The sequence below is a fragment of the Halichoeres trimaculatus genome, unplaced genomic scaffold, assembly GCF_033239565.1.
Source record: "Halichoeres trimaculatus isolate MK-OKI-2021-1 unplaced genomic scaffold, fHalTri1.1 fHalTri1_scaffold_6, whole genome shotgun sequence".
Lineage (NCBI taxonomy): Eukaryota > Metazoa > Chordata > Actinopteri > Labriformes > Labridae > Halichoeres > Halichoeres trimaculatus.
The window spans coordinates 3,413,483-3,441,300 of NW_027437184.1; the positions used below are offsets into that span (position 1 = coordinate 3,413,483).

Consider the following 27,818-nt stretch of genomic DNA (forward strand, 5'->3'; position numbering starts at 1 on the left):
ATCTGTCCTTCACGGCAGCTGAAAGAGGCGCCAGATTCATCGCTGCACCACTGTGACGTAATCACCTTCGTAGGCTGCAGCCGCTAAACTGGGACACAGAGTCTTTGTGCAGCAAATGCTAACAGTTAGCCTGTTATCCTGTTAGCAAGGAAGATATTCAGCCTGTGCAGAGTTTAAAGTATCATCCCAGAACTGTATTTAGACCCTGGTACCTTCGCTCAAAAAACAGGAAGTAACTGAGGAGGGTCCCTGCTTGCATTTGGAGGGACAGATAAGATGTACTTTAAAATATCAGGGCTCTTGGATGCAAATGTCAAACTGATGGTGGATTTACATAAAGACGATACACTTCTTGTCGTTTTTCAGTCTTTTTTTTTTTTAACAAATTAGAAGCAGATTGAATTTAGTTAGTATATTACTTTATCTGTCTTCTTAATGTCAGTATTCACTCCAAGTACTGTTTTATGTTGTAGCTTTTGTGCATTAACCGTCATTGTCTTAGTGTTGCTGTTCCTTTTATTTAGATTAAACTGAACTAAACTGACCATAACTTTCAAATGAACATCTCTGCATACTTCAGAAGACTTCAAACCAGCATTGGAGACCAAGGAGAAAAATGTTCACAAAGCTGAAAAGAAAACTTAGAAGTGGAGTCATTTTTTCATCTAATTCCTTGCATTCATTTATGTATGCATTCATTTACAATCCGAGGTGCAGAGCAGATAAACAACCCACGGATATCTCAAGTGAGTTAATGAGTTTCATGAAAGTAAGCGGCTAATTGTGCTCCTGAAAGTTAACTCCTGTGCTCCCGGGCCGTCTCAGTAGGATTCATCAGCTGGAGGTGGACGCTAATAACGAAAAAGTCCCCGCAACGGCCTGACAAATCGCAGCATGTTCCAGAGTTTATAAAACCAGCCACAATATCAACACAAACTCCCAAACTGTACATTAGAGCAGCGTAATTCAATGACAAAGCTCCCCCCTGCTTGACAGCCAGAACAAATGCAGCCCGGGCCGGCGTCTCCTCTAATACATCTGATTGCCGAGCGTCGTGACCCTAAGTGATGGAGAGCACTGCTGGAGTGGCTGACACTAACAATGTTAACAGAGAAAACAATGCAGTCTCTGCTGCTCCAGCTCTCTGCAGCTCTCACTTCACAGGCTGAGGAAACACGAGCGTCAGGGTGTTCCCCTCTGCAGCCGAGCGAGACCCGGCGCCGAGGGGTTTTATGTTGTTTACAGACCGCGCCGCTCACCCAATAACTGAGCTCTCCTCCTCCCTGCTCCTTTAACCAGCACGGGCTTTTACTGCACAAGAGCAACATGTTTAGTGACCCTCCTGCTCTCAGACGCTTTCTTACTTACACTTACTTTACACTTCTCCTCCACTGAAGCACGTAGGAGTTTCTCCACAGAGTCTGAGAGTGGAGTTCATCACGTCTTTCAGGGGTGCAGAGTGTGCTGAAACATCCGATTCATGCAGCAGGCGGCCTTAGTTTGCTAAAATTGCACTTGAGTGGAAGTGAAATTGCCGTCAAAACAAATTTAGGAGGTTATGTTTTGAATCAAGTCAGTCTCTTATAAAAAGGAGATATTTTAGATATTTCTCTGTCGTGTGTCATTACGGCATTAGGAAGGTAATCTAAGGACATTTCTCGAACCTTAAGATTCTGTCAATCACCTTAAAACCACCTCAGGAATTAAGCTGCAGCAACATCCAAAACATTTTCTGTTTTTTTTTATGATTTCACTGAAGAACTTGTTGCAAAAGCTGCACAAAATATCCAACTTTTCAATGCAACCCAAACTTATTTAGGTTATTACTTTCACTCAAAGAGGAAGTGCTGTTGCTTCCTAGATGATAATGCCTCGTCGTTTCCTTGTCTTCATATCTTTTCTCTTAAAAAGCTTGAAGTCAAGAGCAAGAGGTAAAAAAAATTCAATAAGACAGTGTTTCATACTCTTTTACATTTTTGGCATCAGCAGAAGTCACTTCATGTCAATGTCAAGTTTATATGTAAAGCCCATAATCACAGCATGAGTGTTAAAGCTGCAGTGGTTTGGATTATGCAGGGAACAAAGGCGGCTCCTGAAGAGGGCAGTGATAACTCTGGAAGCTTGAGAGGACGCCAAGGTCAATTTATACAGAAAACACAGGATGTAAAGGAGAAGTTGAAGGAATCATTGAGAGGAAAGTCTTAGGAGCAAAATAGATGTTGCAATATGTTGAATCGAGAAAATATCCAGTGAGCAGCAGTTCTGTGGGCCAAAATGCCTTGTTGATGCCAGAGGTCAGAGGAGAATGGACAGACTGGTTGGAGCTGATAGAAAGGCAACAGTAACTCAAATAACCACTGGTTACAACCGAGGTCTGCAGAAGAGCATCTCTGAACACACAACACGTCCAACCTTGAGGCAGATGGGCTACAGCAGCAGAAGACCACACCGGGTGACCCTCCTGTCAGCTAAGAACAGGAAACTGAGGCTACAATTCACACAGCAACACCAAAACTGGACAATAGAAGATTGGAAAAACGTTGCCTGGTCTGATGAGTCTGGATTTCTGCTCCACATTCAGATGGTAGGGTCAGAATTTGGCCTCAACAACATGAAAGCATGGATCCATCCTGCCTTGTATCAACGGTTCAGGCTGCTGCTGCTGGTGTAATGGTGTGGGGGATATTTTCTTGGCTCACTTTGGGCCCCTTAGTACCAACTGAGCATGGTTTAAAGTCCACAGAAAAAAAAGAAAAAAAAGAAAAAAAAGAAAAAGAAAGAAAAACAAGGGGGGGACAAAAGCAAAAAAGAATGAAAAAAGGATAAGAAAGGGGGGGGAAAGAAAAAAAAGGAAAAAATGGAAAAAAGGAAAAAGAAAAAAAAAGAGAAAAAAGAAAAAAATAGAAAAAAGAAAAAAAGGGAAAAACAAGAAAAAAAAAAAGAATAAAAAAAAAAGAAAGAAAAAAGTCCACAGCCTACCTGAGTATTGTTGCTGACCATGTCCATCCCTTTATGAGCACAGTGTACCCATCTTCTGATGGCTACTTCCAGCAGGATAACGCTCCATGTCATAAAGCTGGAATCATCTCAGACTGCTTTCTTCAACATGACAATGAGTTCCCTGTACTCAAATGTCCTCCACAGTCCCCAGATCTCAATCCAATAGAGCACCTTTGGGATGTGGTGGAACGGGAGATTCTCATCATGGATGTTCAGCCGACAAATCTGCAGCAACTGTGTGATGCTATCATGTCAATATGGACCAAACTCTCTGAGGAATGTTTACAGGACTTGTTGAGTCTATGCCACCAAGGATTAAGATGGATCTGTCTTCACACACAGCTGTACACTGAGCCCCTGAGCAGCTCACACACTAATCATAAATGCAGGAACACGACTCTGAACTGTTTCCTCTGCAGCTCCCTCTCACTGGTTTTTGTTGTTGTGGGTGTAAACATGGGGTGTTTCCTTCCTCCTGAACACACCTGGAGTTCTTTAACTCACCTGTTTCAGCAGCACTGATTCCTGTCTGGCGTCTGGCCGCTTCCTGCCGTCCCGCTCTGCTCGTTCGGACCAGAAACACCGATTCATAAGCCTCATCAGTAAACAAGGCCCAGTGACTCAGCAGGAGGAAAAGCACATTCTGCCTGTCACATTTGAAAGTCAATGAGCTCCGATCTTCTTTGATACACTGCAGCAGCGAAGCTCAGAAAGAGGGGAAACGTAGAGTACATCCAGACAATCACACCAGTCTCTCCTTTAATCTTTATTTATTTATTTGTGCTAAGTTTTTAATGAGTTGTTGACACTGATGATCCCAAACATCTGCTGGACCCTCACGGTTCATGATGGGATAAAACCAATTAGACGGCGACACCCCCGAGCTGGAGTATTGTGGCTCTCAAGCATGTGTGAAACTCATCAGCTCCAGCTTTATCTGCCAGCCGCCTTCCCAGTGGATCCTTCTCCCCGCCTTTGTCTGCACGCTGGTCTCTGCCGCCTTTGAATTGTCAAGGTTGCCTTTTAAAGAACAGAATTGTTGATGGATTAAAAACATATCGAACATCGGCAAAGTTTTGAATACAGATCCAGATCACCCGAAGGCCCTCATTTGCATTTTTAAATTTGCCTGCGGCAGAGTTCTGTGGGGCTACACGGTCCTCGCTGCCTGGTGTTTGAATTACTCGATACAGTTTCCCTCAGGTGCAAAAAATAGATGATCTTCTAAACACACACTGGTGGGGAGATTTGTGCAGTAGCTATGAACAACTGGTGCCGTAGGGAAGACTACTTCTGTGTGATAAACAACCTCTGTCCCCTCGGGAAAGACATTACAAACAGCAGGATGACTTTTATTATCTCTTTAATGCAACTCTGGAATGTCTTCATTTTCAATTTGCCAAGCACTTTCTGAAATAAAGTGACAATAAATGCAGCTTATTACTGTAAACGCTGGAAATTAACCACAGAGCTGCTGCTTTAATACAACGAAAACAGATCTCAGTCTGAGCTGCACATGTTGTTCAGTCTCTTATTAAAACACGGTCAATGATTTAAGATTTGTGAAATAAATGAAACAGACAGACTGAAGATAAAGTAAATACAAAGAATTATTTACAACAAACCAGTGACAGAGTCTGATTACAGCAAGTGACAATAAAAAGATTAGTCGGGATGTTCAGGATATTCCTTTCGACGGGACAGGAGAAACTCTTAGGTTACAGCAAAGAAACGGAGGAGATCCATGGAAGAAGAATAAGGAGATGAAAAGACAGAATGATTGGTGATTTTATAAGGAAAAGTGAAAAAATGAACTGTAAAAATTAAACAAAGGGAAAATTGATAAGAGGAAGAGGAAAAAAGGAAGAACAAGAAAAATAAAAAATGACCAAAAAAAGGAATGACACTAAAGAGAGAGAGGAGAAGATTAAAAAACAAAAATATGGGAAAAAAAAATTGTAAAGAACAGAAAAAAAGGAAAACCAATCCAATAAAAGAAACAAAATTAAACCAAATCAAGAAACCAACATTAAAGAAAAGATGAGGAAAAAAAGAAAAAAAATGAAATTCTAAAAAAAGGGAAAACAAGAAACCTGAAAGGGGAAAAAGGAGAAAGGTGAAAGAAGAAAAAAGGAGAAAGAAAGAAAAAAAATACCAAAAGAAGAAAGGATGTAAAGAATAAGGAAAAAACAAAAAATAGATATTGAGGGAAAAAGGAGAGTGATGAAAACAAATGAAAAAAAAGAAAAGTAACAGACAAATACAATGAAGAAATAATACAGAAGAGGAAATAATATTTAACAAAAAAATAATATAAAGAAAAGGAAACGTGAAATAAAATAGATAAAAAATGAAGATAAAAGAAAAAAAGTAATGAAATAAATATATTAAGAAAGTCAGAAAGAAAGAAAGAAAGAAAGAAAGAAAGAAAGAAAGAAAGAAAGAAAGAAAGAAAGAAAGAAAGAAAGAAAGAAAGACTGGCAATAAGAAAGATAAAAAACAGAAAATAAAGACAAAGGAAATGAAAAATACAAAATGAAGATGAAAGAAAAAAGTAATGAAATAAATATAAAAAACAGAATTTGAAAGAAAGAAAGAGAGAAAGAAAGAAAGAGAGAAAGAAAGAAAGGAAGAAAGAAAGAAAGAAAGAAAGAAAGAAAGAAAGAAAGAAAGAAAGAAAGAAAGAAAATGGGCAAAAAAGATGAAGGAAAAAAGTTATAAAACAAATACAAAAAAAACAGAAAGAAAGAAAGAAAGAAAGAAAGAAAGAAAGAAAGAAAGAAAGAAAGAAAGAAAAAAATAAAGATGAAGAAAATAAGAGAACAAAATGAAGATGAAAGAAAAAAGCAATAAAACAAATAGAAAAAAAGAAGATGAAAAAAGAAAGAAAGAAAGAAAGAAAGAAAGAAAGAAAGAAAGAAAGAAAGAAAGAAAGGAAAAGAAACAGGAAAAAATAAAGATGAAGAAAATAAGAGAACAAAATGAAGATGAAAGAAAATAGCAATAAAACAAATAGAAAAAAAGAAGATGAAAAAAGAAAGAAAGAAAGAAAGAAAGAAAGAAAGAAAGAAAGAAAGAAAGAAAGAAAGAAAGAGAAAAAAATGAGGGAAATAGAAAAGTTGACATTGTGATTTGGAGGTGTGTATTAACTTCCTCTCTGCAGCTTTTGTTAGGATCTGTTGTTTGCTGTATTTTTTACTCCTTATAACACCTCTCAAAAACTTAATGAACTCTGTTTACATCAGTTTCCTCTTAACAGCTGATTTCAAGCCTGATTTGGAGTGAGCAACACAGACCTGTCAGAAGGACTGAGCTGCAGCTGAGTTTGTTTATTTTCTTACTTACTTTCTTACTGAACCTCTGAAAAACTAAAATGTGTGCCGCCTTGTCGCTGGATGATTGGAAACGGTTTTATTAAACATCCGTCTCTGTCCTCCAAAAGCAAACCCAGGATGGTGAAAGCCGAGTCCCAGGAGGTCTGGTCAGCAGCGTGTGTCGTTTGCTCTTTGTTTTCTCCCAGAGTAAACCTGGGCTTGGTAAAGAAAAGGAAATTTTGATTAGCTCTAAATGGAAAAGCAAAGAGAGAGCCCTTCTTACTGCTGAAATCACCGCTCTCCTGTCTTCCTCATTTCCCTCTCTGCCTCTTCTGTCCATACACATTTCCTCTCCTCACCTCCTTATAGCGCCTTATTTCATTAAGTGTGGACCAGCCTTCCTCCTTATCAACAGCCACAAATTACTTATTTTCCCAGCACCTTGTAATAACCCCAGCAGGTTTTTCTCTCAGTGTTTCCAGGCAATCAGAGCAGCATGGGAGGTCCCTGAGCAAGCCGCGCTGTCAGTGGCTTCATATCAGCGCCGCCATGCTACTTCAACAGGGGAAATGTCACTTTTGATATCTCCCCCCGGCCATTGTCAGGGCGGGGAGTCGGACCCGGCTAATGAAGTAAAAAGGGGAAAGCTGTGGGAGGGATAACGGTCTGTGGCTGGACTCTGTGTACCCAACACCTCTCTTTGATGTCCGTTTAATTTCATCCATAATTTCCTTCGTTTGTTTGTGCGCCAACATCCAATGTGTCATCATTTCAGATTATTTTTAAAATTCAATTTATGTTTTTTTTATCCTCACAACTTTGTTCTCGTCTCCTCGGAGATATTTGGAATGCACAGACACGTTTGTTTGTCAAGAAAGCTCGCTGCATAACAATGACAGCATAAGTACAACAGCAGCATGTGTTACTCATTAGACGTTTAATCACTTCTAACAACAGCGTGCACGCTCCCTTTGTCAGCGTTTCATGTCACGGTGTGTAGGCTGTGAGGAGACATAAAGGAGAAGAGATCCCAACAAGATCTTTGATCAGCTCAGGCGGCGTGAGACCAGCTCGTGTCATCGTTGTGTGTACTGTATTTAATGCACTGCCATCGCCGATTCATCACACGCCGACGGCGGAGCTTTAACTCTCACACGCATTAAGCTGCTGCTCGTATATCCCCTCGTGATACCATCGTTTCTCTGTGACTTTATTTATCTCCATGCCTCGTATACTCATTTGTTTCCCTCCTTGTGTTTGTCATGTATTTGTCCTCTCATTCAGATGCTCCCACCACTACCCCTATACCCACCACAGCCACCACCACCTCCACCATCATCCCCACCACCATGTCCTACGCTGAAGGAAACCCAGGTACGGTATCACCCTCACACAGCCTCTCTATCTACACCTGCTCCTTGGTTCCTCTTATCACGCCATACACATCCATCATCACGCCACAGAGGAACATACATGTTCACATGTATGTTCTGATACCACAGTGTCACTGTCACAGAGTGGATTCATCAAGCTGTGAATGAGAAATCTAAATCTTTTCTCATCATTTGATGGCTGAAGAGATGATGGAAAGATGAATTCACAGAGAGCAAGTGTTCAAAGAAACCAAAGTTGGTGTTTCTTTTTTAATAATTCTTCTTTTGTATATTTATTTGGTCGTGAAGAGGAGCACAGCAGGGGGGAAGCACGAATCTTCTCAGCTTTATTCTTTAGGGGCTCAATGAGGAGATGTTCCTCCGAAGTTGTAATCTTAGGTCTTGTACACACGAAAAAATCTTCTTGTAACAGAAAAAAATCAGATATTTGGGGAAAAATACAATTTGGGGTAGTTATATACAATTCTAACTTTTTTTAAGGGAGACCTTAACATGCAACATCATAAGAAGGCTACCCCAGAGGAGATAAAATCTACTAAATGGCGTGTACTGTTCATCGTATGCAGTTTTGGTGTCAAATTAATGGAGGTTGGGAGTGAAACTTGCATGAAATTTATGCCTTGAAAATCTGTTTTGGTGAAACCAAGGAGGCAGCCATGTTGGAAGTGACACAGCTCTGCCAATTGGTGGGATAGTGGGAAACTGTTTGTTGCTGATGCACAACTAAATTTGCAGTGGTACTTCTTAGAAAGGAGGCTTATAAAATGTGGATGCGGAGTAATTAAGTAACTAGCAATTAGCTGAAAATCTGCAACCTCTGCCTTGAGAGGGCTAAACATATGAAAATATATGGGGTTTACCAGGTAACTGGCTACGTGTGCAAATAGCCTCGAGCACTAAAAAATAAATGTGCCACATTGAAACAAAAAGAAGGCTTGTTAGCAAATCACAAATAGTTGATTTTAATGCAAGACCCGCCTTTGGGTATGTGGGTAGCCAATACAAAACCCCGTTTTCACCAAGTGGTCCGGTTTAGATCAGTACAGTTTGGTACGGGCTGGACCTGTAAAGCCTGATTCCTGATTGTGTTTCGACAGCTGACTGTGCCCCTCTTGGTAGGGGGCGTGTAAACTAGATAGCCACGTTAGCTACATAATAGCGTGACACCACAGCAGTGCCACACAGTGTATCCTGCTAATAAATCCAACGAAGAAGAAAAACGGGACACAGTGAACAGAAAGCATGTATGGAAAACATCCAGTGATTAGCGGTTGATTATGCTGAAGGTTGAACTATATTGTTGCAGCAATTAATTATGATTAGTTATGGACTTTTTATTCTGCATGGGAAAAACCAACCCGACGATTCTTTCCACCAATCAATGGAATTCACTGTTTCTAGCTCCACCTGCTGGGGTCAGATCGGTGTGTCTGGCACCCAAATAGAAGACCCGTACCATCCCAAAAAGTGGGAATTGGTAATTTTGGAAACTGTCCCGGTTTTAGTAGAAGTAAACGCAACAAAATGCTTGCTGGACTGTGTCGAATTTGTCTTCGGACTTGCCTTCTATGTAAGATTTCTTTGCAGGCACACTGTGTCACGCTGCTATGGCATCACGCTATAATTTAACTGATGCTATCAGCATCCAGCTTACATGCTGCCTACCACAAGGGGGCACTGTTGGCTGTGAAATGCAACCTGTACCAAAGAAGTGTTGGATATGCAGTGTTAATAAGGACTTTGGACCAACTCTGACTGTTTGATAGAAAAACAGAGACTCTTGGCTTCAAGAAACATGGTGGACAGAAAAAGACTTCAGGTAAAATTAAAATTATGCATCGTCATTTGAATTTTGATTTCTTGCAGCCATTCAGAGCACCAAGTGCAGCGCCTCCATAAGTTCTGCTCCTCAGACGTGTGTGTGGGTGTGTACAGAGGTTGGGACTGAGTGCAGAGAAAGAAGAATAAGTCGTAGCTTAGCTCCAGTTGCTTGCTTGTCAGTACAACCTCTCTGAGCAACCTGGTGACTGTCGGCGCTGTTCATTCAGCGCTTTGTTCCCCCAAATCCTCTCACAGCGGGGCTTCACAGCAGGTCTCATGTGCAGAAACGCGCCGTGGAAAAGATTTCTCCACCAAACTGCACACTCCAAATTCTTTGGTTACACATGCAAACAGCGTGATATCACCTGAAATGGACTGGTGTCCATTGAATGGGGAAAAAGCTAATACAAATTTCAAAACAGGACGTAAAAGATGATTCATGGAGACTGGATTCTGAGCGATAATTGTGGTGTCTGGAGGGGCGGCGGTGGAGACGAACAATAAGTCAGCACAAGCACTTGTAAATGAGAGTCTTTTTTGAAATAAGCAAATTTGATCTGGCTCTTTCAGGAGCACAACTGGGGGCTATTGTGAGTATAAATCTCCAAAGGGTGCAGACAGAAAACATCACTCAATGCCTCGACTCAGAAATCAGCCTGAGCTCCAAATGCAATCAAAGCCTCTCTGACAGACCGCTCAATTGGAACAAATCTCACGAGGCTGGCAGAAATCACAGGCATTGTGCTTGATTATGCCATCTGATTGGATTAAAGAGAATACGTATCCACGCGGGCTGATTGATGGCTCCTTTGCTCAGATCAAGGAGTGTGGAGCCCTCGCAGGCCCGGGCTGATTATAGCTATCCCGTCTGATTGACACTCAGATCTCTGCTGATTATTTTTAATGCCCCCGCCGAGAAGAATAGACTTACTTTATAGGTAAATAAAAGCCCCAATCTTGTGTTTTTGCTTTGGATTCCTCTCAGAGTAAGTTGTCATTGAATGAAAGACAAATAACTTACTCATTTATCTTAACGAGAAGGAAAGCTGCATGCACAAGAGTTACCTAAGGTAACTTTCAGTGAGGAATTCACTAGGAATGGGACGTGGCCGCTAGTAGCACTGAGGATTGTGCATCATTTGTTCACCCTGTGCGCAAAAACATCCTCAAAGTTCTGCAGTTTCTTTTGCACACGATTGTGTCAGAAAGGAGCTGTTAGCATCTCCTCTATTCGCTGCACAAATCTGCGCTGTGTGCTTTAGTCCTGACGTGCAAAGTGAACCCACATACGCTGTGAGCTGGATGGAGAGGGGCTGAAATCTAACACGTGTTTTTTTCTTATTTTTAGTTTAAAAAATATTTTAAGACTTCATAGTGGGTGCGTGTTTACATCACTCCCCCTTAGAAACACGCCCACTTTCATTCAGGTTGAGTGGCAAAACAAACCCCCAGAGTATGACATGAAACTGAGGAGAGTTGGACTCAACATTGATTTGTTTAAACTACCAAAGAACCAGGGGTCCACGAACATCGACATGTGGCCAGAAATCAAATCCTGACATTTATTTTTACTAGGGCTGTCATTTTAACGCGTTAATTAGATTAATTAATTACACCGCAAATTAACGCGGATTAATCTGGATCCCAAACCCGCGGGGCGTTCAAAGACGCACTTATTTTCAAATGTCTCACATTTACAAACCGTTTGTCCCACTTGGAAAAAGTGGTGTTCTCAACAGATTTTCTCATTTCCGACGGTCCCTGAATGTATCACACTTGACGTCAGCAACATGCTTTAAACCGGGGGAAAGCGAGAGACTGCTGTCCACATCTAATTTATTTACATGTCCTTTTTGAAAATCTGCAGAAAATCAACTGTTTGCTCTAGCTCAATTTTGTAAAAAACAGATAATTCTACACTTTTTACTGCTTTAAACAAGCCCTGAATGATCGATATTTGGCCTGTATTCAAATCTAAAGAATTCTTTGAAAATTTCCTTCCATCTTCCTGGTGTCATGTTTCAGCTTGGGGCTGCTCTGCACCAATCAGCAACAGTTTGTGTGTTCAGAGCATGTTAAACTGAGAATACTTCACTTTTCTTTGATCCAAGACTTGAATTAAGTGTTTTGTACATAGTTCCTCACAGTTTTTAGCCTTTAGCCCTGGTTCTCCTAACCTCATAGAAGTATTGAAGTTCATATTGCAGTGAAAATTGAGTCCACATTGAGTAAAAATGTGACAAAAGCAAAACAGTCCTAAAAATCAAATCAGCTTATCTTAGGTGCAGGACTGCGTAGATTTTGTAAAGACAGAACCATAAAACGTTTTTAATATGTTCCTTATGCCTCAGGGTACCTAAAAATGTGTTGTATATATTCCCACCTTATTTTTTACATGTTTTTTGTCTTTCAATGTAATTTTAATGTCCTGGAATTCAAATTCTTTATTTTGGGACCATAAGCAGATATGAGATTAAAATGCGATTAATTAGATTAATTAATTACAAATCCTGTAATTAATTAGATTATTTTTTTTAATTGCCTGACAGCACTTATTTTTACCTGATTTCAACACCAGGAAAGCACCAGCAGGGGTAGACAACCTATCCATGACTCGTGCCACTTTAAAATCCAATCATGCCCAAAGAGTCAAGACTTAGTTATATCATAAAATCATCAACAGTTGATAGGAAAGTCTCCTTAAAAGGTTTTCAATGCTAAGCTACGTAGTGAATAATGCTATAACTTCCTTCCATTGCCTGATTTTTAACAGTGCAGAAAGATTTGAATGTGTTGCTTTGTTGCACAAACTTTGCTAAGACTGTTTTCGTGTTTGGTCTCAAAAAGACTCTGCCCACTTGACGTCCTACATACCAGACTTTTGATCTTCTGCTGTCTCTAGCAATAGATCAATACTACCTTGTCCAGCTTTATTGTGAAGAATGACAGGAACTTGGTTTGTTTTGCCTTTAAAACTCCGCTAAATGGATGCTATTGCAAGCTAGCAGGCTGATGTCCAAAGAGATCGGCAGTGACACGCTGGCAAGACATTCGGACGCTTGTTGCGTCATGATTTAGATTTACTATTTAACACTATTTGTTAAATTGTTCCATAAGAACATTTATTGTGTGCTCAATTTCTTGTTAAATAGAATAAAACACAATAGATTTATTATTTTATTATTTACTCTTTGCGTGCCAACATAAATAGCCTTACGTTCCCTAGGTTGACTACCCCTGGTAAACAATAGACTGACCCAAGTGAATATGTGTTATTATCTGTACTTTTGTTATTTTAACATAGACTGTATTATTGATAGACGTATAGTCTTCCCAACGGTATCTAAGTAAAGTCAATATCAAATACTTTATACAACACAGCTACAACTGCTCGTGCTGAAGTTTCCCCTTCTTTGGAAAACTGGGTTAGCCTCAGTTTGAGCTAGTTTACCAATCATATTGAGCACAGGGTTCATAATCACTGAAAGACAAAAATGTTTGAGTTATGAAATTAAAATGCTAACATTGAGAGATTTTGTAATTTATGGAATGATTTAATTCAGCATAAATTAATGTTAACTGACGGAAAATGGGAACCACAAATCCAGCTTTTCGATTGTTTTTGAAAATTACAGCAATCCATCAATTTCTCTTCTTTGTCTTTCAGGAGCTTGTCTAAAGATCGCTCTGACTGCTTTTCAAACACGTTAGTTCAATCAATCGTTAAACAATTCTTCCCTATTTTTTTGATTTTTGTTCAGAAGTTCAGATGATATTTAAGCCAACGCTGCCACTCAACTTTTGTTTGCTCTGACGTCACATGCATACCCTCTATATGAGCCAAATTCACCTGACCAGGTCTTAAGAGTGTCTTGTTTCAAGTTATTTAAAGACAAAAACAAGGTCTGAATTGGTTGTAAGTAAGAAAGAAAGAGAATCTGCCAGTGGGGTCAGAGAGATGTGAACATCAAGATTTGAATGTCTTAAAACAAGCACCCTTGAGCGTAGGCACATGCACAGTGGATTACAGAAGGAAGAGATGCAGATCTAATCATTTGCGCTTACATTAAAATGCTGTCAGGGTTTTTGCATCTAGGTTTAACATGTTAGAAAGATAGGTGCATAGAGACATAGCATTACGCACAAATGGCTGCGGTCATTGTGGCGAGAAGGAGGCAAAGATGCAATGACAGACAAGGGAGAAAGAGAATCTTTGGTGCTCCAAAACTTTTCATGGTGACAGCCTTTAACACACGCAAAATACTTATTTAAATACGGCAGTCTGCATCACTTTTGCACCTGCAATTTAAGGTTGGGTCTGCAGGGTTTTCTTGCATGGGTCTTGCATAGACTGTATGAAACATGGATGTAGTCTCCGCGACATCACCATGAAATGAAGCCAATCCGCAGACACAGCCACATTCGCTATGACGCTGGCTGTGAGTTTTTCTTCAAGCAGCTTCAGGATGCCCGCCAGTCACATGACCTGAACTGTGTCTCTGACTGGACAATCAAACAACCCTAATAACTTCTAAACCGTCAAGTCAGAAAAAAAATCCCTCACCATACAGTGTGTGCTGATAGTGAAATCAGCGTTTTAGACCCAAGCCGTTTTTTGAACCAGCCTGTAAATATGTTTTTAATGCTGTAAAAGTCTGTTTTTTTTGCCTTGGTGTGTACGTGACTTTCAGTATTTCTGCAGCCAGACTCAAGCACAAGTGACTTTGTGTGTTGATGGTAGCTAGTGGAAGAAGCTAATCAGAGCAGCTACGATAGCGGAAGCAGCACAGAGGAAGAATGACACACCCAAAGTGAAATGAAGGAGTTAGCTTTCTGCTAACTTTGTGAGTGTGTTCACATAGTAATGGTTGGAGGAAGTGGGTGTGTGCTGCCGCTGGCACTGAGCCAAGGAGGAGGAGCCCAGTTTGAATGATGTCACCTGCAACGAGTCCATCTGATGTTTTTTAGTTTGCACACACAATCTTGCACTCCTTGTTTGAGATCTTAGTAGATCAGGTCATCCTCAAGAGGTCAAACTCAGCTTTGCAGTATTTGCTCTTGTACTTTGGTTTCTGCAGTATTGATCTTTTTTTATATTAAGCATTTTTCTGATTTATGGAATCTAAAGTCTTATATCTGAAGAAATGTGGGCAGCCTCTGTTCCTTTTCATCTAAAGCAACTTTCAATTTTATCTCCAAATAAAATGTTTCACAAGTTTGCCTCCAGCCTCATCTCACAAGTTTTAATAAACATTGATTTTCCTCATTGTGGAATTAACCGTTTTCATTCCGACCTTGGAAACTGTATGAGTAACAAATCAATTCAAGCCAAAGTTTACTCGCTTCCTTTCACCGGCTCTCAAAACGCATCTCATAGTCTTCATGAACACTTGTCCTTCATGGTGGAACATAATAGACTCTGAGTCCTTCACAGCCACCTCCATACTTCATGACGGAGTAAGATAAAAAAGATTTCATGGAAGCAAAAGTCCAGAGAAAATCACATCCTCCGAAGAGCTTTTCCAGAAATAAAAGGGAGAATCACAATCGCTGACATTCTCGGCGATTACTAGAAACCAGCGCGCGGCGTTGGCGAGTCTTTTCAGTCCCCGGTGAGCAGGACTTGTGTCGAGATGTGTGGGCTCCACCTGACAAAGCAAACCTCACGTCTGCAGTGCCAATATTTTCAGGTTGGAACAACCCACTTACAGTTTCTGCCAGATGTCCTCTCTTTGCTTTCAGCTGTCAGGGGCCTTCCATTATTACTGTGTACATAGATTGAAGGCAGCACACTCGTATGGCGATAATACGCTCTGCCAGTTGATTTCATTTGCCAGCAGTGTGCCGCGCAGATCGCAACCCGCTGCCAAATGAATCTATCAAAGTGGGATTGAGTTTTTTTTATCAGTTACCCATTAGGGGTGGAGAATAGTGCACTTAAAAAAATCTATTCCAGTCCCAACACATGGCTCTGTAAGTGCTCAGCAGGGCTGGAAACTGACATGGGGAAGTGATTAAATTTCTGTTTTACAACTAAATAAACCGAGAAATATCGAGATCCCAGCTCCAACAATTAGGCGGTATTATTCTATCAGGTTTTTATAATCCTCCAAACAGCTTTCAGGCACTGAACGTTCTGCTTCTCTTTCTTTAGTGTCCTCCTTCTCTCCCCCGTGTGCTCAGCTGTCCATAATCTTTTTTTCTTCCTGCCATTTCTATGTCAGTGTGGAAAAAAGATTTTCCTTGAAAAGCAACATTTTGTGCTGCACACTCTCCTCGGGGGCCGCAGTCTATTATCTTTTTAGTGCTAGCCAGGGCCAATAGGAGGTCTTTTGTGCAACAGAAGCCGACCCCTGAAAGTACAAACGCTCTGCTGTTCTTCGCAGGGATCCGCAGTCATCCTCCCACGTTTTCTATTTTTCTCATCACCTCTCCTCCGCTCCCTTCCTCCCTCCTCATCAGCACAATATGACTGATCGTTCCCTAATTCAGCACACGCAGACAGAACAATGCCACTTAATCCCACAATGAAGGACAGAGTTAATAAATGCGTATTGTACCTTTTATTAGGCGAGTGAAACAATCAGGCGGCGGGCTAGTATTACTTTTAATTGATAGAAGACTATAAACGGTGCTGACAAGCAATTCATTTAACCCACGCTGTAGACAGGATAACACAGCAGACAATAGGAGGGAGTGGAACTAATATCCATTACGTTTGTTGGGCTCTTGGATTACATGGACATCCTCTGATGAAATGAGTTTAAAGGGCAGATGGCAGGTTACATTTCTTTTTAAATTAACTCTTAATATCATCTGATAATGGCAGTAAAATAAGTAAATCTTTAATTTTTATGAGTTATTCTGCAAAAAAGGCACAAATCTAGAGGAAAAAGTGTCCTGTGAGTAATGTGACTTATAGGTGGTAGTGCAATCTGGCTCTTCGGGGTGTGTTTATTGTGTTTCTTCCAAAGTAATATTCAATTTAATTATTTTTTAAGACAAAATAAGATGTGTTTGAATGGATGGATGCAGAAACAGCACAGATCTTCACACATCTACTTCTCATGCAGGTGCATCAGATGAAGACAAAAGAGTCCAAATGTAATAGAAGAAAACGAAAAATCCTGCACACTGGCCAACCTCCAGAGAGAAAAAACTTTAATGCAAAGTTTCGGTCATAGACCTTTGTCAAGCAAATGTTTGTGCCAGTCAAAAAAGCCGTCTTAAATAGGAGTGGCTGTGTGGCTCCAACTAACCGCTTCTCTGCATGTAAGAGGTTTAAAAGTTATAATACAATAAAATAAAATACATTTATTGATAAATTACAAAACATTTATAAGGAACAGTTTCAAAACATGACGTGACTGAGTACATTGATAAAAACTAGTGACTTCAGTCAGAAAGAAATACGACACAAAGAATCTCATCATAGAAAAAGACACAAAAGGAGGAACTAATACACATACCTGCAAGAATTGGAAAGATTAATCAATCTAACAAAGAATTCTAATTGTATTTTAATTTCTAAACCTCTTGCGTGCAGAGAAGCTGTTGGTGAGAACCACACACCCACTTCGATTTAAGATGGCTTTATTGACTGGCACAAACATTTTCTTGAAAAAGGTCTATGACCGAAACTTTGCATTAAAGTTTTTCTCTCTGGAAGTTGGCCAGTGTGGGGGATTCTTCATTTTCTTCCATTAAAGATGGATGGATTCAGAAATACTAGCTTAGCAGGACATGGAGTCTGCTTTTTCAGACTCGATGGAGTTGGCTTTTGTGCAGCTGACAAGACGGGACTTTCTTTCAAGTCAAGTCAAGTCAAAGTTTATTTGTGGAGCATGTTTAAAAACAAACTTGGTTGACCAATGTGCTGTATAGGGGTACAAAAAAAATCTCTCATACACTTTATATTAAAAACCTACTGAACAGTCATAAAAATGAGCCAAACATTGAATATGCATAAAAAACAGAAATAAAATAAGAATAAGACAATAAAAGAAGCTTAAAAGAGAGGATAGGGAATAAAAGATAAGGGATAAAAGATACAAAGATATAAGAGATAAAAGTCAAGATGACCCGTTAGCTGGGACTGAACGCCAAAGAAAAAAGATGTTTTTTTTAGCAGTGTTTTAAAGCACTCAGTTGCCTGTGCAGCTCTAACCTGGATAGGTAGGCTGTTCTACAGCTTTGGTGCTGCACCGCAAGGGCTCTGTCCCCACAGGTGGAGAGCCCCGTCTGAGGCACTACCAGGAGCAGCTAGTTTGATGAAGCGCTCTGATCTTTAACAGTTTAGATAAAAAAGGTGGAGCCAGACCATTCAAGCACTTAAAAACAATCAATAAAACTTTAAGTTTTAGTATCTTTTTAATGTAACGTTATGTAACTTTCTTTAACTTTTTAGTTCAGGATCAGATACCAGATCCAGGTGAGACAACTGCAGCTTCACCAGCAGCAGCAGCTCCTTGCCCGGCTCCAGGAGACGGACACTAACAAGAATTTATCAGAGATTCAACCTGACAGAAACCTGAGCTGAGCACCTCAGCTAATCCTTGGTTTTCTGACTCTGGATCAGTGGATAGTTTCTGATAGACCTCTGTCTGTTGCTCTATGGGCTTTATCATGACGGCCCAAAGCACAAACTGTAAATACGCTGATGTGAACACAGCGTTAGGCTACATATCACATATTGCTAACAGCGCTTCTCACACCACAACTCCACTGCTCTCTTACGGCTGTTATTCCTCCTAATCCTGCCCTGTTAAGTTATTTTCCTATCAATTTCATAACAGTTGTCTTTAACCTGAAATTTGCTCTTTAACATATTCTGAGCTTACATGTTCCTCCACCTCACATCGTCTCGACTGCACACAGTGAGGAAAAAAGCATTATTGTTTCCACTTTTCTAAGCTTGTCTGTTTCAAAGCAGGAGCATCTGGCTATAACTATTCTGATTAAAGTCAATAGCAGGACAATAACTGCCTTCATGTGACATACAGCCCTAACAGAGCATCTGTAGCATTAACGCACTCGGCATCATGGAAAACAGCAGTCTGGAGCCAAACTCATCTTCTTAATGTGGAGGTTTGTCCTCCGGTGGAGGTATAACTGTGCACACAATGACCAGAAGAAGATGAAACTCATAAAAAAAGAGCGGGAAGTAATCAGCCTGTAACACAACATCTGAGAAATGCTGACAATAAAGGCAGATTTCCAGTTATTCAGCTCGGTGTTTACACCTGGACGAGGCTGTATCACAGCTCTGTGACTGCATGAAGTGTGAGGATGGGTTTAATAACTGCTGAATTAGATAAAGGATCATTTTTTACACTTTCAATCAATGTGTTAACACTTTATTATCAAAGGTGCACATAGATTTATTAATAAAAACATCTAGGAATGTGTATTTAAGTAGAAAATATGTTAAAGTGTTTGAGTTTTATCTGGAAGAAGAGTAAAAAAAATCATCTCTGAAAGTTAAAAACAATTTCAACTTTAAGCCAACTTACAAAAAATATGAGTGTGCTAAAACCTCTGCAGCCTCTTCGCTACAAATGTGCTAAATGCTAACATCAGCATGCTAACCTCATCACAGTAACACTGCCAACACAAACGATTAACAGGCAGCTCTTTGATGTTTACCATGTTTGCCCATGTACTCAAGCAAATTAGCATTTTGATGTCACATTGTCTAATTACAATGCTAGTGTTCGCTAATTAGCACTAAGCTTGGAAGAGCAGGGGCTGATGGGAGTGTGGATGGTTTCAGGGGTTTAGTTGAAACAGATTGTCCCAGGAAGATAGTTAATCCAGTGATAGTTTTTTGGGGCGGTTAAAATTTGTTTTATGCCTAAAAATCCCAAAGTTCTGTGAGCGTATGAAGAATATACTTTGTCCTTCTAAAGGTTATAAGCATTTCTCGTTAAAACTTGAGGAGAAGTTGAGGGATCTCTCTAACTATTGTTGGGTTTTACGCTGGAGGTGTCAGAGAAGTTACCACTGGATAACTGTCCTTTTTTGGCCCTTAGAGACAATTCACCAAGCGTTGGTTTGTTCACTCACTGAAAGACTCTGATTGTTGAACACTCAAACAAAATTTTGCAAGAAACTCAGTGGTTTGAAAAAGTTTAGGCACCCCCGACATTTTCCATTATTTTCATCTATAAATCATTGGGTGTTTGGATCAGCAATTTCATTTTGATCAATTAGATAACTGATGGACACAACATTATTGCAGCATTGAAGTGAGGTTTATTGGATTAACAGAAAGTGTGCAAAATGCGTAAAAACAAAATTAGACAGGTGCATAAATTTGGGCACTCCAACAGAAAAACCACATCAATATTTAGTCGAGCCTCCGTTTTCAAAAATAAAAGCCTCTAAACTCTTCCTGTAGCCTATAATTAGTGTCTGGGTTCTGGATGAAGGTATTCTGGACCATTCCTCCAGTTCTTCTGCATGAGCGCCTGAGTAGATTTTGAGCAGTGTCTTGAGTTGTTGTCTTGTTGAAATATCCCGCCCCAGCGTAAGTTTAAATTTGTGACTGACTCTTGAGCATTATTCTCAAGAATCTTCTGATACTGAGTGGAATTCATGCAACCCTCAACTTTAACAAGATTCCAAATACCAGCACTGGTCACTCAGCCCATAGCATGATGGGACCTTCACCAAATTTTCATACCACTGTACTTTTAAGATATACACGGATCAGCAAATGGACCACCAAATGAAGAACCACCTCTTACCTTCAAGTTACACTTTCATCCCACTACTTTTGCCTCAGTAATGAGTTATTTTGCCCAACAAATGTACCTCCAACCCAGGCATTTATTTTTAAAAACTCAAGGTACCGACGATGCTGAAGCTAATGACCAGACCAGTTAGCTCTTAACATGTTCAGTCCGGGGCAAAGCCCCCCACGCCAATGATGAGCCTCTCCTCATTCATGTTGGGCTGTAAAGCCTCAAACCTGTCCACTACGGGCCTGACTTTTCTCATTTTATCAGTTTGTTTTTGTAGTTCAGTTAAACACAATCTGGTGTCGGTGTAGGACAGAGGTCGCCAACCCATCGATCGCGATCGACTGGTCGATCTTTGAAGCTTCCATGGTAGATCTTGAAAATAAAAGGAAAATGAATCACTCTTCATCACGCATGATGGAGTTCCACCCTCCAGCTTGCAAAACAGCTTCACATCTTATATCTAGGCTTGTTAAAACTGGAAATACATAATGTGTTTTCCATTTTTCTTCAAGTCTTCAATAGGTTGATCTTACATTCACACTGGTTGGGTTTAGAGATCCTGGGCTCAAAAAAGTTGGTGACCACTGGTGAAGGGTATTTAATTTTGAAAGGCACCAGAGGTTTTGATGTGGTTTTAGTGCTGTACTTTCTGCCCCCCTCAGTCTGCTCTGTGTAAGTTAATGCGCCATTGCTCTGGTAGCGAACAGCAAACAGAAAAAGCTTGATCTGATCCAGGACCGAGGTCCGGCTGGAACGTAACTTAGCAGAGCTGGTGGGAGTTAACACCAGATTCAATGCCATCATGGATTTGAGGCTGATCTGGTGTGTTTTGGCTGTGATGGTCCCACACTCCAACCATGGAGCAACATGGGCAACATGAACCAACCTGTCAACAAGGTTATAATGTGGGTACCTCCAAAGAGGGCAGGGTGTAGGATCAGTCCTACAGCACTTCTAAGAGGCTGTAATTCGCCTCAGGAACACTCCCCTTCATGCAAGCAGCTTGTACTCCCCAAAACCACTGAAAGAAACTGAGAGAAAATTTAGAGAGAAGACTTCCCAGTCAGCAAATTACCCTTTACTTTAAAACATGGCTCTAAATCACTCAAATGTAAAGGTCATGATGGAGCTAGGGGTATGGTAAAGTGCAAAGCTTGACCTACATTAAAGATCCTTTTTTTTATTTTGGTCGAGTTCAGTTTGTGTCAGTCTCACATGAAAATGGAAAACATAAACAAGTGAGCATGAATATTATGTTCTGCTCAGAGTTTCTCGGGACTCGGAAAAAGAAGTTTCCTCCGTGATTGACTGTTTCTCACAAACAGCCAACTCTTTTTAGAGGCAGGAGTCTATTGTTCAAGAGAAAGCTATACCAGTTTCTCTATCAACACAGCTCCGTGGGTGGTGGGAAAAAAAATCCAGCAAATGCAGGAAATCACAAACTAAAGCTGAGGCAGCGAAGCCAGGTCAGAGAAAGTGGATCCAACAACAACAGAAAAAAGTAATCTATCTGCCAGCGGGGACACCAGGCAGCTTGTTGGCATTTTCAGTACCACAGGGTTCCACCTAATGCATTTCTGCCAGTCTAATTGTGATTGGCGTGCAGTTATCGCCTCATGTCGAACTGGATGTCACGTCACAGCGAGTCACCAAAGGGCTCATGGGAAGCATGACCACCAGTCATGGAGCCAACGTGTCCTCATCATGTCTGTGAATGTCAGCGAGGACACTGCTGATGTCGCAGTTGACCTGTGAAGCCAGAGATGGAGGAGGAAGAGGAGGAGGAGGCTGCTCTAAAATGGACGGGCAATCACTCAGTGGTGCTGAATGGTCCTGCAGGGCTGCCACCCACGGTGTAATGAGGGTGAGCAGGCCACGCTGCCTTTCACTTGACAGAGGCCTGCAGGGATAGAGGCGCCATTGTGGGTTTGGATGCCAAAGAACACTGGTGCATTACCATCGTGTGGCGGTGACGCAGATGGGACAGAAAGAGGCCCTGTTATGATGCAGGACAAGATCCTAGATGTGGTTTCCGGACTGTTGGAACGTCATGCGTGAATCAGATATGTTCCTGTTTTTCGGTCAGTCTGCATTCTTGGCTTTCATGCCCTCAAGTGTTTTATCTCCGGACATTGTATTGAGAAAGCTCTGGGATCAGGCCTCGACATTTGATCAAATGTTCAGTGGATCAAAACAACATCGCAAACAGACTTTAGTGAAAACAGAAAACCAGACTCTGTCATTTTTATCAGGAAGGAAAGTGTTTAATTGAAAGGGGCTTTGGAAATTTTTCTTTTGAGGTAAAAAAGCGTCTTATTGCTGCAACCTTTTAACCTCTTTTGTATTATTGAGATCTGTCTATCGTGCCTCCTTTAGGCTCATAAGGAACTGTAAACCTCTGACTCATTGTCTGATGTACTCTCGGGTTTGATGGCCTGGTTTGGTGACCCGGAAGCACAAAAATTGGTGTACCTTCATCTCTAAGGCAGTTCTTGGTCTGCTTCCCAACTTTTTATCATGCAGAAAAGTCCTGGACAGTACTCTTTGCATTCTCAGGTCCTCACTTAGACAGAAATTATGAAAAGGGCCTTTGGGTGCTCTGCACCCTCAGCTTGGAACCAGCTTCAAAAAGACTTAATGGTCAAAGAGCTGGTTCTTTAAATGTTTTTAAACCTAAAATGAAAGACATGGAGGCACTCTTACAAAAGAAAAATATATGTACCAATATATTTTTTGAAATGTATTGTAATACATTGTAATATATTATTTTTCCAATATATGATATATTTGATATACATGGAATAATATATTGAGGGCACGTATACAATATGTTATATATTCAAGAAATAAATTGCAATAAATTGCAAAATATACAAATGATTGCCGCTTTCCATTTATTGGAAAATATAAATACTAAATCTCATATATGGGAATATATTACCTAATATATGATATGATATTTTCCAATATGCTGCAATATATTTTTCTTTTGTATTGGCAGATTCTGTAAGATGTCAGTGTTTTAGCTCAGCTGTTTGAAAAATTAATTCCTAGACCAAGATTTTAGCCCATAATCTTGTCTTTTGTTGACTGCGCTTCGTCTCTTATTGTGTTTCCTGTCTGTAACTTTGTGTTTTTGCTGCTGCCTGTCTTAGACAGGTCTCCCTTGAAAAATTGTTTTTTAATCTTAATGGGACCAACTTGGTTAAATAAAGGTTAAATATTTTTTTTTTTTTTTAAAATAACAAATTTATCAAGTCATGCACATTTTCAGTAGGATTTCACTGACTTTAAGTGTGTAGACAGGAAGAATAGGGAATTGGACCACCAACCTGTGACACTCTTCCACAACACTCTGCAAACAAAAATAACAATCAACTTTAAGCTAACTTCCAAAACAAAAATATGAGTGTGCTTAAACCTCTGCAGCCTCTTGGCTACAAATAATAACAATAATAATATTAACTTTACCTATGTAGCACCTTTTAAAAACAAGGTTTACAAAGTGCTTTAACAAGTGACAACAAAGCACAGAAACACAAAAACAAAACAAAACACAGTTCTAAGAAGCACTTGAGCAGAAAGACAAGATGTATAAAAATATCAGGAAGCAAAGGGACCCACACAATACAAGAACCATACAACATAAAATGAGACCATGAGGACAGAAATAAAAGCTAAAAACATAAAACTCAGTAAGAGAAAGAAGGAAATGGCAATGCAAAGGGCAATAAAAGATAGTTACAGACAAAATCATGACATTAATTGTGAATATATATAATTTTAAAATAAATATAAACAAAATAATAAAAGAATAATTATAATTTAGCATATATGCTAAATGCTAACAGCAGCATGCTAACCTTCTCACAGTAACACTGCCACCACTAACAATTAACAGGCAGCTCTTTGATGTTTACCATGTTTGAACATGTACTCAAGCAAATTAGCATTTTGATGTCACATTCTCTAATTACAATGCTAGGGTTTGCTGATTAGCACTAAGCCTGGAAGAGCAGGGGCTGATGGGAGTGTGGATGACTTTAGGGGTTTAGTTGAAACAAATTGTCCCAGGAAGATAGTTAATCCAGTGAAAGTTTTTTGGGGTTAAATTTCCTTTTATGCCTGAAATTCCCAAAGTACTGTGAGCGTATGACAAATGTAATTTGTCCTTCTAAAGGTTATTGGCATTTTTCATTAAAACTTGAAGAGAAGTCAAGGGATCTCTCTGAATTTTGGGGGTTTAATGCTAGAAGTGTTAGAGAAGTTACCACTGGATAATTTGCCTTTTTTGGCCCTTAGAGACAATTCACCAAGCGTTGGTTTGTTCACTCACTGAAGGGCTTTGATTGTTGAGTACTTGCACAGCTGGACCACCAACCTGTGCCCCTCTTCCTCCAAATTTTCACCATTCTCTTACCAATCCACCAATCATCTGCCAATCTTTTACCAATTTAAAAGTATCTCAAACCTGCCTGGGAAGTTTTTATTCCATGTTTTTTATTGATCATCTGAGCTGGATGTGGGTTAGACTTGATCAAAGTTGAGGCAAAGGTTAAAAGTTCATCTGTCTCTGTTTTGTCAGCAATCAACCTGTGTCCAGATTCTTCAAGCTGGAAACATGCGTTATAATCACAAGCTATGATTTAACCAGACCCCAGAATAGAACAACCGGCTCTGTTAAAGAGAACCAAATCGGCAAGGAAGCAGTCAGTGTAATACCTGGCCTGTGTTATTTTGCGCTGACGTGTTTCAGCTGCTCAAGGACCTTGTAGAGAAATGGATCCTTGGAGGCATCAATTCGAAAAATGGAGTTGATAAAACCTGCCCTTGTGAAATCGTTCCACGTATTCTGAGCCTTCAGCGAAAAAAGCTGCGCTTTGGCATTGGCCTCCCGCTTTTGAACAATTACTCTGACTGAACACGGTTGGTTCTCATCCTCAAACATCTGTTTCTCTTAGCTTTAAGCCACTGTCTCATGTTTTTGCTTCGACAGAAGGCCAAAGAAACATTTGTCTCACTAATCTACATTTAGCCTCCTGAAGTTGCATGAGGGTTTTTAGAGCTGTCCCAGTCAAAAATAATCTGTTCTGGTGTGTTTTTATTTTTTACTCTTGCCTGTGTTCCAGAGATGGCCCAACGTGGTTGGATATCAGCACTTTTCATAAAAGGTTGACACTTTGATGCAGCTACGCTTTGAAAAAAAGGCTTACAGAGATACATTTTTAGACAAGCCCCATTTGTCAGTGGGCAAGCATCTCCCTCAGAAGTATTTTCAAAAGGCATATGTTTCCCCCGCACAGCATTTCATTCACAGCAAGGTGTGATTTCTGCTTCTTTTCCCCTTCTCTTGCAACACACTGGAGCTCAGCAGTCTGCGGTGTCATTTCTAAATGCTGTGCTACATCACAGCTACACCTGCTCTGACTGTGATTTATCTCTGTTTTTTACTTCGGTTACATCGGATACAAAACCTACTTGATCAAAACAGTCGGTCCCAGAGGTTGTTTTTGCAGAAGGCTGAGGGATGTTAAACAAAGGAGTCAGAGAAATCATGTAAACTGTGTTTTATTTATTCTTTTTTTTTAACCCTCTATGGTACCTCGTTGCCTTTGGGGAACATACCTATTTTGGGCCTTTTACACTCACACAATACATCCCAGTTGTCATGAAATTCTTTTAAAAAAGAGATAAGACCTTAAGTAACCAATAGCAGTGCTTGAATATATCATGTGACCCTCTTGGACCAACTTAGCCAATTCCCTCCTCAAAACTGGTCAATAACTTTTTTTACGGGGCTTCTCTCAGTCTACAAAAATATGTTTATATTAATAGAGAAGTAAAGCTTTATGTTTGAAGTTTAGTGTACTTAATCTACTACTTAATTTAAGGAAAAATAGAAAAATGCAAATGTTGCCCTGAGGCAACACTGGACCATTACAGATTCACCATGAAAACATTTCGGTAAACTGTCTTTAGGTTTACAGACTGCTCAAAAACGAAATGGTCAATAAGTTTTTTTTTTTTTCTGACCTCTATAGTTTTCACTAGAGGTGGGCAAAACTGTGAATTTTGATATCGAACACTACCAAGTAAATACAGGGCCAGTATCATCGATACAGATACCAAAACCGTAACTGATACTTATTAAAATTCAAGGTTGATATATCATCAAACTGCTGCCTTTTGGGTTTTGTGATTTCTTTTTTTTCTTTCTTTTTTCTTTTTTTTTTTGATTATGTTGTTAAAACCTTGGAAAGAGTTAAGGCAAAGTTTAAAGGTGACTACAAAATACTTTGGTGTCATAATAAACATGTATATTCAGAAACAATAGGACAGTAACAAAACAAAATTTCCCATGTGTCATGTGTGGATTTTTTTTTAGGAAAGTAAAGTGGGAAAAAAATATTTTAACATAAAATTAATGATTTTACAAAATCCTTTTTTGAATTACAGAGTTGAAGACTACTTTCCAAAAACGAAACAAAACTTCTCCCATTATTGCTCCCATTTTAAAAAAAATAAAATAAAATATAAAGAATTATCATACCAAAACAAATGTTATAAAAAATGTTAACTTAACTTTTTTTCCCTCAAGTAGAACTGTTTATCCAAACAATACAAAAGTTACGGATTTTTTTTTTTCACTTCTGTTATTTCTTAAATAATGTGGAAAAAAGATCACTTGACAAGAGATAAAAACAAAATACATTTTTTGAGATAGAGAGTTAAGAAAGCATAGAGAGCAGAGTGGGCAGAGCCTGTTTGCTTGTTTCTCTGAACCATGTGACGGTGCAACGTCAAAACACAGGAGGGAGAAGGGGGAGCGCTGTGACACAGCGGCACTTACACAGACACAGTCAGCAGGAGAAAAAAATAAACTAGATTATTGTTCTTTTTACACAGGTATCATTCGATATCAATGCCAACGTTGGTATTGATATTATTGATATTTGGATCGTTCCTTTCACCTCCAGTTTTCACCTGAATAAATCTGCTGTTAGTTTTAGTTAAGTTCAGACTCACACTGTAGGCTGTGGTTCATTAGAGTGAACTTTATGATCATTCTGTACAGAGCACAGGCTCATATCCCCCACAAATTTTTCACACAGTAAAAAGTTTCCTGAAAGCCACAGAAGTGAAGTGTTTGATTAAATAGTTCATGTAAAGTTTGATAAAATATGTTCAGACTTCTTGACCCATTCATTTCAATGTAGGGGTTCGTCAATGGTACAGTGTTGCCTGTAGGCAACATTCAGAAATGAAATCTTATAAAAATAGTTATTTTTTAAAGTTTTTACACTTTTCTGTAGCATGCTTTGGAAACTGTTGAGACCATCAACTATTATCCATGTGTTTTTTGGGGGAAAAAAGTGTGTTAAAATATTACGAAATAACACTTTTTTTTATTGCTGACCATTGTGGTACAGTGTTACCTCAAGGCAACAACCCAAAAAATTAAAAATCTAAACATTTTTCATCTTTTTTTTTATTTTATATTATTAAATTATGTTTATTTGATCTTTTTTTTTTAGATCAATTGG

General features: G+C 39.6%; 1 protein-coding gene across 4 annotated transcripts in view; it reads left to right on the forward strand.

Moving 5' to 3' along the window:
* Positions 1-27,818, forward strand: part of cadm1a (cell adhesion molecule 1a) — a 659,871-nt gene that overhangs the window by 587,332 nt on the left and 44,721 nt on the right. For 2 of the 4 annotated variants that reach the window (XM_074671829.1, XM_074671830.1), the window contains exon 9: positions 7,599-7,688. The exons of the other annotated variants lie outside the window; for them this stretch is intronic. In XM_074671829.1, coding sequence (XP_074527930.1) covers positions 7,599-7,688 — 90 coding nt within the window. The remainder of the gene's footprint in view (positions 1-7,598; positions 7,689-27,818) is intronic. 4 annotated transcript variants of the gene reach the window in all.